Source organism: Pocillopora verrucosa, chromosome 14 (assembly GCF_036669915.1).
Source record: "Pocillopora verrucosa isolate sample1 chromosome 14, ASM3666991v2, whole genome shotgun sequence".
Lineage (NCBI taxonomy): Eukaryota > Metazoa > Cnidaria > Anthozoa > Scleractinia > Pocilloporidae > Pocillopora > Pocillopora verrucosa.
This window is the reverse complement of record NC_089325.1, coordinates 544,181-556,534: the sequence shown is the minus strand read 5'-3', so window position 1 is coordinate 556,534 and position 12,354 is coordinate 544,181. Positions and strand designations below refer to the sequence as shown.

General features: G+C 38.5%; 1 protein-coding gene across 2 annotated transcripts; it reads right to left on the bottom strand.

Moving 5' to 3' along the window:
- Positions 1–246: 246 nt before the first annotated feature.
- Positions 247–11,629, bottom strand: LOC131797528 (battenin). 2 transcript variants are annotated; one of them, XM_059115153.2, is made up of 16 exons: positions 11,480–11,629; positions 11,123–11,183; positions 10,585–10,681; positions 7,902–7,991; positions 7,618–7,697; positions 5,635–5,720; positions 4,825–4,897; positions 4,317–4,348; positions 3,785–3,896; positions 3,441–3,520; positions 3,099–3,151; positions 2,410–2,478; positions 2,009–2,064; positions 1,376–1,469; positions 993–1,133; positions 247–494 (listed from the first exon to the last, which is right to left on the bottom strand). In XM_059115153.2, the coding sequence occupies exons 1-16, from the start codon at positions 11,553–11,555 to the stop codon at positions 357–359; spliced, it is 1,338 nt and encodes a 445-aa protein (XP_058971136.2). In that variant the 5' UTR covers positions 11,556–11,629; the 3' UTR covers positions 247–356. The 2 variants fall into 2 exon arrangements, with proteins under 2 accessions (XP_058971136.2, XP_066017513.1); XM_066161416.1 differs by lacking the exon at positions 11,480–11,629 and having other exon boundaries at positions 10,545–10,681; positions 11,123–11,149.
- Between the last annotated feature and the right edge of the window lie 725 nt (positions 11,630–12,354).

The following is a 12,354-nucleotide window of genomic DNA, read 5'->3' as shown; positions in this document are numbered from 1 at the left end:
AAGGGAATGATCACCAACTAAAGAAGCTCTTGATTTTTAAACAAATTCTCCTTGTCAGTACCTTAGAAATATATAGAGAACAGTGCGGAGAATATGCATACTGATGTTAGGATGAAAAGGATTAAAATGGCTGGAGCCGTCACTCGTTTACATTGTTGGTAATGAGAATATAACTGGGGTAAGTAATGGAGATGATTAAATGTGACATATTTTATTTCAGTCTTTTAATTCTTTCCAAGCCTTGTCAATATGGTGTGATTGAGGCAATGTTTTTCTTTCTTCTTCTTTCTTCTTTTTCTTCTTGCATCGGTTTCCGATGAAACATTTATCTATTAAACCAGGCACCAAAGTAACCGTTAACTTCTCATCTTGTTTCTCCAGTACGTACAGAAAGCTCTATGGGCAGGCAAAACAGCGACACCAGCTAGTGCAATGCCACCGTTTATAGGCACGCTGGTCACACCCATCGAGAACTCTCTATGTTCCGGCGGGACCTGGGAAGAGATAGGAACTTTATCAGCACAAGTGTTGCTTTGCCATTTAACTCGATACCAAAGCACCAAAACCAATTTAGCAAGGAGTAAAATTAAAGAAGACTTTAACAGTCTGTTGGATCTCCCAGTCGAGCAAATCGTCATATTAGCGACAAAAACCCAAAAAAATTGCAGCTACCTTGTATCTAAAAACACTGCTTCTCAGAGAACTTTGCGAACTTCAATCGCATGGGACTTTTCTCACCTTATTTGCCTTGTCTAACCACAAGACCCGGGTGATGGCTAATGACAAGGCCTTGAAAGATATGCTTTGAATCTCAAATTAAATCTGAAGTGATCTAGAGTACCTTGCGTGCTTTCTTGCAATAGTTCTCTTAACTCCATTGGTGAGTCTTTTCAATATCAGAGTGTGTGTAGCAGCGGATGCAAGCAAAGCACTGAGCTAGAAAAAAACCAATTTTGCTCTGTTTTGTTGTGAGTATGACGAATAGGTCATACCTCTTGTGATATCCTGTAAAATGTATTGACGTAACAGGAACCTCCTAGAAGCCCTACATATAAGGATATCAAGAACATGATCCACACTGATGGCAGAAAGGGGAAATACGCTTCGCACAGGAGTATGACAAGATTGACATTCTGCGAAAAAAGAGAGGTATGAGAGACAGTCAAATACTGACTAAGTCAACTGACCGACCGACCAACTGACCAAGAGACTAACCAACAATTAACAGACTAACAGATCAACAGACTAACAAACTAACTGACTTACCGACTGACTGACTGACAAACTGACTGACTTAATGACTGACAAACTGATAGACAGAATGACTGACAGACTGACTAACTGACCGACTCACTGACCCATCAGAGATGCTCACCTGTAGAACGGCCAATAACCAAGTCTTTTTGATGGGGAAGATGTTAACAGATGAACGTGATATAAATGTACCAACCCGAAAGCTAACTTGATACCTTAACAAAGAGATAAGAAAGAATATTCAAGAGGGTATTTATTCTAATATTCCAGAAGCAACAACAAACAATCAAAGGAGAAGAATATTCGAATTTCAGGCTTTTGTTGACTTTTATATGTGAAACTTTCGAATCACGATTAACGTATAATTATTAATCTGTCTTAAAAAAGCGTAAACATTTATTAGGCTGAAAACATGACATTCAGTACCAGCACTGCTGAATTGCCAAATTGTTTCGGGGAAAATAGAAAGTTTCGAAGAAAAAAACAATACGATTGCCAGAACTTCCAATCTGTTAGTAGTTTAAAACGATTACTCCTCCACATCGAAGGGGAAATTTTGTCTATGGCAAGTTATTCCATTAACATTACTTAGTAAGCAGAATCTTGAGGCTCTAAGTGTCTCGCTTAAGAGCAATACACCGCAAATGAGTCCGATCAGACCTCAAACTCGAACGTTTCGACTTTTCCGTTTCTCCCACAGAGAAAACGCTCCTATGGTAAATATTTTATCCGTCGACATCTTATTGTGACTCACCATCTGTACTGGTCAGAAGGCGAAAGCCAAATTCGATTCCAGTATATCAATTCATGCTATACGAAAACAAAATAATAGGAAGAAGTGACCTGTCACCATGTTTGTATCTAATAGTAAAATTATAAGTAATATCAAGAACGAAAAACACTTTGACTGTTTAGCGCACACGAGCATATTCCACTCACTGCGCTTTCAACAACATAAAACTACAGAGCTTTATGGGGCGATCAGGTAAATCTTATCAGAAATCATCCAATCCCACCTCTCCTCTCACGGGTGATGAATGATGACCAAATTCCGGTAAAGACGTTCATAGGTAATTTTCCTGTTGTTGAAAGGTGCAGTAGCTACTTCTCGGTTTAGCAATTATAGAGTTAAGATGTGAAAGTGAAAGTACTTACCAAACCTTGGTTGATGAAATATTCAGCAAAATAAATAAAGAATATCGGCAGTATAAACTTCATCAGCGACTTTTGAAAAACAGAAGTAAAGAAACTAAGTTAATATACAACCATCCAGTCCCGGTAAATTTTTTGATGAAGAGTTCCCACTACATACCTAGCCCTTTCTATGCATTCATTACGTGGGAACGAGCAGAAAAGCAGGGCTTACGATGGAAAAAAAAAGAGAGAGAGACCAAGGAGAGGAAGGATAAGACTGCCTCGTCCTAACCTGGAGGTAAACTCTCATTAGCGCTCAAGCTGGCTTAGAGCTGGCGAATGAAGTGAGCGTGCTCGAATTTTGTGAGGGACCACTTTCACATTGATAGGGGTTGGCGGCTGGTATCAACTAGTCTTCAAAGTCCCGTTCTTACGAGCATGTTAGAGTGTTTACCTCTAAAGAAGATAGGAAGTGTTATCATATATTCTGCAGTGGTGACTGATTTTTGAGTCTAAAGAAAGGCTCTCTTCAAACAAGACAAGAGCACAAGAGCCAAATAACGAAATGCGTCATGGATCGGTGTTAACTGATAAAAATGTCTGAGTTGATTACGGGATGGCTGGATCGAAAGATCCCTTTAGACGACTCTCTCAGAGGCTCCATTCTCTTTTCATAATTAAACTACACGCTGTGTAAACTTGCAACTTACTTTGATAATGGTAAGTTTCTTCCCAAAGGTTAGCGGAACAACAGGGAGTTTGTCTGAAAGGAACAAATAAGCAAAACAAGTACAAATACATTAAGAATAAAACCGTAATAGATTTCGCCCTCTCACTTCCCCTCACTCTATGAAAAAAATTAAATTAATCTCAATATAGTCTCACTTTTTCAAGTTATAAATCAGTCTTTGGGTTATTGGAACTGTAACACCATTTATTAGGTTTCTTTGGCTTGTGAACTTTAAACATGAAAAAATTGTAACCACCTAATTTGGTGCAAAATTGATATCAGTGCATGATGCATGACAATTTTCTTATGATGTGACTCTTACCAGCTCCTTCTGTCCTTGCTTTTCCCAACAAAGGTTCTCGTTCAGTTATACCCTCGGGATGTTCAAGGATAAACCAGTAGCTTGAGGAAGGGGATTTACAAAATAGAGATCAATATTCGTAAAACATTTGGACTTAAGGGTTACCTTCTGCAACCTGCAATAACTCTGTTCGAAGGGGAGCGCCGATGCCTATATCTAAGTATCTCTGCATGATAAGACAAGAGATGGGTCCTTCCTCTCACATGCACATAAGTTTCAACCCTGTACATTCTCTAAAATTTATGTGACTACAAGGAGGGAGGGGGAAAGTAGGGATTTGGAGGTCAACTAAATTCTCTATTTACCAAATTCCCATTAGAAATGGTATGACATTCATTATAAGCACTGTGTTTCTTGGAGTGATCCCCGAAGAAATGAGCCCAGCATAGGATAGTGCACCAAATGCTGAAGAACCCCCTGCCAAAAAAGAAAAAAAAAGGTTATGGCGACGATTGTTATAAACTGCGATAATTGAGTTAAATTCTGTCTGTTTTATGGACCTAAATTAAACGATGAAAGTAGAACCCAGATATTGTCAGCTCCTGGCCGCAAGCACTTAAAACCGATCATGCTCTGCATTTAAGCTGGCAGTTTGGTATCCCTTCTCCTCTCATTTTCCTCATGACATTACCTGTGATCCTATTTAAGAAAAGCAAGCTTCAAAATTTACCAGAGCACTCCACAGCTGTTAAATGGGAAGAGGCAAAAGACTTGAAAAACGGAAGGCTTGGGGCTGTATTACATGAATTTAAAAGAGGTAGAGGTAGGATCATCTTGATGAGAGACATGGCGTGAATGTCTGTCAAACAATGTCACTTGTATCTATGTATTACTCACCAGTACCAGATGACCATGTTGATACAACATCTCTGGGAATACAAAAAAAAGAGGGTTTTACAACAATAAATTTTACTGATAATTTTTTTTAAAGTGACAACCTAGGTGAGTCTTTGGATCGTCGAACCACTTGCAACTACATGAGGGCAAAGAAAACTGTTAGGATCACTAAATCAGAAGATGCATAATTTATACAAAGCCATATCAAGAGTTTCTTCCCTCATCATTTGTTCCGCCAGGCTGCACAACTGGCGGTTTTGTATGCTCTTTGAACCATCAAGCCGTGAAGACATGAAAATGAGCTACAGAGTTGCGAAAGGTTTGAATTCGTCATCACTTTTTAGGCACATGTACAAAATTGCCAGCTACGCAGGCTAATAGCTGCTTAGGTAACTATGTCACACAAAAGGTAACTTTCAGTTCTCCTGTTATGAACCCTTTCTCTTGTAATGAACCCTAAAGATGTCTGCTTGTGAGGGGTTGCAATGTGCCAATTGACGTTACTCACCTGTCAAAATGAGCTGAATAGCTCAGTAATGTGGCTTCTCCCAATCCAGAACTCAGACTTGCAAACGCTACACCTAGTAGTTCAAATAAAAATATCAAGTTTTAATATCAAACAACAGGCAAGGGTCTAATAACAATTATCATACCTCTCACCTAATACGTGCGCTATGATTAGTCAATTTTGAGGGCGTATTTTACTGTATCACCCGCTAAATTTAAGAGTTTGTTTGAGTAGAAACCTTCCAACCTGTTTGAACCCAGAGATATGATAAATATCTTAATAGCTTTGTTTTCTCATTCCTTACTGTAACTTACGGAACCTCATTTTTTCCGCCTTGCGCAACGGGCATAACTCCGTACTTGAACGCCTTGGTTTAGCCTAATTCGTAACAGCAGAAATACATGATTCGCTTCTACCGCGTGACTCCTGTTCCAAGAGAAACTGGAACTATAAAATGAAAACTGAATGCGACAGTATTTATAGTATATATATTTTCATGATTTAAAACAAGGAATATACACACTCTTGTAAAATTAAAGGGAAAAAAAGCTTATAAAGTCGTATAAAACCTGAAAGTGTAAGTATCACGTAGCAAAATTTGGAGTTTTTCTAAGAATCACTGAATATCAACCATACTTTGTTCTATGCTATTGGAAGGAAAGGTAAACAGTCTACCATCAGGGTAAATAAACAAGTGTTGAAACCAACTGCGAACAAGAATAGTCAACACTCGCGAAGCAAGAATACTCATTTTCAGAAAAAGCACTCTTGCACATGTATAGATCTCACCCACTGCTTCATTAATCTCACCCAACAAAGTAATCCAGAGTACACGAGAAAACGCCACAATGGAAAAACTTGCGAAGGCAAACAAAACACATATTGCCATGCGTACACTGCAAAGAAAGCAAATTAACCGAAAGATAAGGTCTTTAATTAAGGCAAAAATCATAAACTTAGTCAAGGTTATTTATATACTCAGTATGCTAGAGACTTGTTTGAACCAATATTACATTCAGAAGTTGTTGCTGACGATCTCGTCACTTATTATATTGTGTGACTGCGCTAAGTAGAGTACAGAGAACGCGCGAGTCCAGTACAAATATCGCGCGATTTTGAATGGTTAGTTCTTTTGTATTGCGCGTGTTACACTCTCTATCTGCTTCGCTTTTCCCGCCCTATGATAAATGCACGTAAAATAATAAACGTGAATCATAAATAACTTATTAGATGTTTTGGTGTATAGCATTGCTGAGTATTTTAAGTCATTTTTCGTATTTTGACTCGCTATTTGGGCTCGTCAAAATATGTCACAATTCACATTTTGTTTTTCTCTTTACCATTCGGACTTCAAGGAGAAAAAAATCCGGTAACATACTCTCGGTCAGGACTGCGTTAACCGGCACAGTAAAAGAGCGCCAGCGTGAAGTTCAAGTGAGAGACCCGTGCCTGGCGCTCGCTATTTGAGCAACGCTTTTAAGATGAAAATATCTCAGACTATCAATTTTTCGATTTCCTTTGCAGCCGATGTTTTTTGTAATCGCTTAATTCTTCTTCTCTGTTTGGAAACAGGGAAGACTAAAACCTAAAAGTCATCAAAAAATATCAGTGGATTATAACGGCGCGAGTGAGAAGTAAAAGTGAATGACCCTCGCACGAATCGCATCGCACTGCTCACAATGAACCGGAACGGTTAGGCCCTTTTTTCGCGCTGTTTACTCTTTTCACGGGGGCACGCAAATAAAGGCTTAAAACATAGAGTAAGTGAGCGCGGAAAAATTCACCTGATCACAGGTAACTCGCTGATTGAGCACCGCCTAACCTGCAATTTCGAGTCCCCTGCCGCCGCACTTCGCACTCGGAAAAAAAAGCCCACCTGATCACAGGTTAAGCTCTCTAAACTGCCTGTTCTACATGAAACTTCTTCGATAATTCAGGTAACGTTTTTGTCAGTCGTCTATTGAGTCAAATAAAAATAACGCTGGACATGAATTTGCAAGACGCTTTGTTAACAGAGCGGCCCGCCTTTAATTAGAGCGCTATTGTAAACTCTATCGCACCTTGGGATTTTTTTTACGCCTCCAACAGTTTGATTGACAGCAGCTGAAATCTGCAAATAGACTCAAGTATTCCCAAAGCTATATCTGTTGGCCAATCACAGCCGACTAATTCTAGACCTGCAAATTATTGTGCCGCGCGTTGATAAATTGGGCACTGTAAGTACATGTCGCGAAAAACAATAGCATTCTGGGTGATGCTCAACAATACTACACACCAAATCGTCTAATAAAATATATTTACTACACACAATGCATGTTGCTCTGTGTAACATTTCCTCTACTTAGCTTCCATATAATTTGCTGAAATATAGATCAGCTAAAATTTAATGAATCTATCCTTAACTTAGATCAAAATGTGCAGCACTAGCAGCGCTAGATTGATGAGAAAAGCATGGTAACTAGTGTTCGCTGCATTCACAAGACGTTATCAACTCATTTGATAAAACTTAATTACCCTGTTATTTCTATGCTTAAGTCTATTTCTTTGTTTGACTGGTACGGTATTTGTAAACAATCGGATCAGCTGGCTAGTCAATACGTTATAATAATGTAAAAAAAGAGAAAAAAGTAAAAGCAGTGGCTCAGACCAGAGTGTGTTTTGGGTGTGCAAAGCTAATAAAAGACAGTCATACTTTAAGATCTAAACCATGAATTCTGGTAAAGACTGAGCCAAGAGACATTGTTTCATGTATATTCCACCCCTGGATGACGCAAAATATGAATTTCATCTAACCTGTATCGCGTTCTTTGCATGAAAAATGGTGCTGTTATCGAGATAACGAATGAAGGCAAAATATCGGCTAACAGAACAGTCTGAAAAATAATTCAATTGCAAAATGAAATGGTACAAAATTAATGAGGCAATCCCATCACACCATTTTTTCCAAGAGAGGGAAAATGATTATACTGAGCCTAAACTAGGGCGACGACCTATTCCCTGATGTACGCATGCGCATCACCATTAAAACATTCAACAAACATAATTTTTAATTAATACAAAAACTTTTATTTCAATACCCCGGTTGAAAAAGGGCTGCACTCTAAACCATCTGCTGACTGTAACGATTCAGTAACGTGCCATATGGAGCTGGCATTAGGCATGTAGGTCTGCAAGGCATATGTTAAGATATTCACACACTGAAATACTGTGTAACAATTCTGTAAAATAATAAACTTTCCTCTGACAGTGTATCGCATGACGGGAACATTGATGAGTTCGATTGACTGAGTGCAAAAAGCATTCTTGCAACTATGTCACTGAATGAGATTCTCCAAACTACTGTGGACCGTTTTCTTTATTAATTTAGTCACTTCACTTAAAAAACAAACAAACAAACAATGCCAATTATGAAAGTCAGTATTCCTAACCGGCGGATGGCGCTCGCGCATGGGACACCGGCTTGTTGTCTATACCTCTAGAACTGTTGTAGTGGATTGGACTGGCGTGGTAAGAATGGGGAGTCCGTTGAGTTTGGATCATTACTATTATTATAACAGTTGTCCCCGAATGAAACACAGTTGAGTAAATTAGTTTGGAGCAAGGGTTTCTTTACAGCGCGTTGACCGAAAAAAATTTTTGCGGGCCAGAAAATCTTGGCCTTCAGGAATGAGGTCGTAGTGAATATAAGTTTGGCTTCGCCAAAGAAATTGAAATCGCGATATACTTTAAGTGCATGTTTGCTATCTTTAATATAGGACGGCAAATATTTGACAGTAGGTGCCGCACTTTTGTTTACGATTACTTCCCAGCTTCAGAGGCCGAAAAAATTGATTTTTCTTTATTGACTAAACTGCATTCAAACATTTAAACTAACGTTTCCATTAATATTTTCTGAAATCTTTATAAGCACTCGATTTATTTAGAAAAACGTATCTTCAAATAAAAGTTAATAAATCAGGAAGGCGTCATAATCTCGGACCTGGGCGAATCCCTTGGGAGAATTTTCGGAGCAACCGCTCATGTTGGGGCACGATTTTCATGTTACTTTACCAAATTCGCACGTGGAAGCTCTTTGATAATGGAAAAAAATTTTGCCCAGGGAAAAATCAAAAGCGGAAGAAAGTCCATGGTAAAAAAGAAAGAGAAAAAAAGAAAAAAAAAAAAAAACAGGCCCAAAGGAGAAAGTAAGAGTACCATTGTGTCAAGAGAAGAAAAAAAATTCCTTTGTGAAAGCGAATGGTACTGACGGAGCTCCACGATGGCGTCCAGATTTCTAACAAAGAAGTCGCCGTCAAACCAAAATTTGCCATACGAGATGTTAAACACGGGGTTTCCTTTTCTTTACTCAAGTAACATTAACAATCGCCCCGCGGGTTTTTTCTTGGCCTTTGGCCTTTCGTGTCTTCCTCCTAAACGCTCCGCTGAGCGATCGAGATGTAATGGATTACTTTTCCCGGGAAATCTTGATCCATCCTCATTGACGCCAGGAGGTCCCGTTGTCCTATTGGTTTGCGGTTTCAGGAGGAGAGATAATAATCTCCTGGCGTGGCGCGAGTTGTTTGTGAACCTATATGAGCTAAAATCTCGTATTAGATTTTGGGAGGAATACGACCACTTTGAACGAATTTATAGGGTATATAGATTTGACCAATTTTCGTCAAATTTCGCCAAAACATCCAAGGAATAATTACAAACGAGAGCGTGCCGGGAAATTTTGATATTTTATATATATATATATATATATATATATTTGAAATTTTGATATTTTGACATTGACGCAACACGCCTCGCATATTTTTAGCTACGCCGATATCTAGAGAGCCAATCAGAATATCGAAAAAGCAAGACACATTGTTTTTGATTGATGCCTTTTGATTAAGACTGTGCAGCCATTTTGCTCGTGCTATGGCATCCGAAACCCGATAAATTCAATAGAAGAACCATTGGTCGTTTCACATGTTAACGGCTCCTGACACTTTCTTAAAAGAAAAGTCGCTTGTTATATTTTTATCGTAAACTGTAGTTATTAAGCTTTCTTTTGATATATAATTTGACAGGATTTTAGTAAAACTTGCGCACGTACGAATTTTTTCCTGAAGGACACCCGCGAGGGTGGGAAGTAACCTTAAATAGCAATAAATAAGTTCGGCAATAACAGGCGGAGACGATACGCCGTCCTGAGTTGTTGGGTTTGAAGATTTTTTAGGTAAAAAGTAAATGCACTACTTTCTAGGGATGGTGATCTCAGTAACCGGAAATTCTCATTTTGCTGTAAGATCTTTCATAGTGTTCTTGATAATGTTTTGGTTGGTAGAAGTGCGGTATTTATCAACTTTCTTGATAAAAAGACGTGTCAGAAAGTTGCCGCAAAGCTTTCTTTTTGTGGAGATCGGCTCGCCAAATAACTGCCGCGCAACTTGTGTCGGCTGCTCGGACAACTATAATTCTGCACTTTCGTAGACTTCCGAAAAGAGCTTCGGGACGTAGAAAGGAATCATTCTATGAAGCATATGGCAGTCTACGGCCTTTCCGTCTTAAACTCAAGAACATTTAACAAAGTTTTCCTCGCACACAATTCCACAATTCCTCTATTCGCTCTGATAAAGGGCTTACGAAACGTCAGCTTTAGAAATTCTGTACGGTGGCCATTTTTCAATATCAATTCAGTTCATAAAACCAAACTATCAGTTTTTTCAGTAGTCATGTACAATGTGGATTACCTTAATTGCTTATTTCAGAAACACCTAATTCAAACCATACTTGGTTTCCTCGATTACTTGTTTTCTCTTGATGAAGAATATCATGAGCAGCAATTAACATAACTACGAAGCCAAAGTAGTTACACAAGCCGAGAAGCCTGAAAAATGAAGACGTAAAAAATATTGGTCATAAAAAACCCATTACGCAACCTTCAGACAAGTAAAGCACTTCCGAAATATCTTTTTGACTGCTTTCTGTTACTAAGCAAGGAACTTACAGAAACCACCCTACAGTGGCCACATCAAACATGGAAATTAACCCGAAACAATCAAAACATATTATTTTTCCCCCATTCAAATTGTAAATACGCGATTTTTGAGCTCTCACTTCGATCTGTTACTTTGAGTAATCCGACTTCCTGTAAAAACAAAGAAATTGCTTGTTGGGCTAAAAGATGTACTACATATTAAACATAGAGCTCTCAGTTCGATCTGTTATTTTGAGTAATTCGGCCTGGAAAAACAAAGGAATTGTTTTTTGGGCTAAAAGATGTAATATGCAGAAAAGGGTAAAATCAAAATAGCTCAATTTTCCTCACCAAAAACCAAAGAGATTTCTTTTGCTCTTTCTCTCACTGCTTCTGCTACCACTAAGAACACCTTTAAATGAGGAGAAAAAAGTGCAGCTAAGGTTTCAAAAGTTATCAAAGTTTAAAGAAAGATTTTCTTGACCCAGGGGAATTTTGCCGACATAAGAAGCTAACAAACGCTAGTATTTAACAGTCCTACGCTCTCTCAGTTGGGGAACGAGCGCTCTCCTGCTTGTTTCCATTTGGGATGAACAAACAGATCAAACTTATTAAATTGGTCACTTGTACCCTCGACTTAAGATTAAAAAAAAAAGGAAAAAAAGAGCATAGAGTCACAACAGATCGTTGTTCAATTATAGATATTACCAGACGAGTCATTTTCTTCCTCTGAGACATTCGAAGATGGATATATTTCTGTACGTTTGTTGCTCCTCTCCCACATGATGAAAACGAGGTAAAGAGTTCTGGCGCTCTTGATATAACCACTGGTTCATACGTCAGCGTCCATCATCGAGAAGCACGCGGCAAGTTTGGAGAGCACAAAAGATGCGTAGGACTTGCTCCAGGCACAGCCATGAGCTACTCAAACTTCTCGACTGCTGTCTAGACTTTCCAAGGAAGACATTTCCATTTTAAAATTGATATCTTCATCTCGCCTGCTAATAATTTTGCTTGATATGGGTTATATAAATCAAGCCTACCAGTTTTACAAATTTTGTTTCAAGGACATTGATCTCAGTTACAGTCACACCAGAGAATTATCCTGTGTCTGGAATCATTCCCTTATAGGAGAAAAATCCCAAATCACTACATCAGGTTGTAGGGTTGGAAGAAAAGATGGTAAATAAACTGTTTGTTTAGGTTCGTCCTCTGCAAATATTACCAACATTCTGGAGGCTGATAGGCTTATTTTCTTTTCTTTTAGAGAAATAATAAGTTTGGAGGAAGAAAAAAATTACTACTTTCACAGTTCTCATATCGATTCTCAATATAAAAAACTGAATTCATCATTCCGTTATTAGGATTCAGTGAATACGTTGAATATTTTCCTATTATCAGTGATATTTACCAACAAGAGAGAGTTCCACAATTAAGGTAACCATCCAACTCCGCAAAATACTAAACGCATATACTTCCGTTTGCAAAATTCGAAAAATCTAGACGCTGCAATCCAAACTTTCCTTTGTTGCACAAGTCAAATTGCCCAATCGTTCATTTCTACGTCACGTTTTGCCTCACAG

Coding starts and splice junctions, on each gene's coding strand:
- LOC131797528 (XM_059115153.2), bottom strand. CDS start 11,555: ATGTGGGAGAGGAGCAACAAACGTACAGAAATATATCCATCTTCGAAT. Junction 2,479..3,098: donor AGAAACTTACCATTATCAAA/GTAAGTTGCAAG, acceptor GTTTTTCAAAAG/TCGCTGATGAAGTTTATACT. Junction 1,134..1,375: donor GGTTATTGGCCGTTCTACAG/GTGAGCATCTCT, acceptor CTTTTTTCGCAG/AATGTCAATCTTGTCATACT.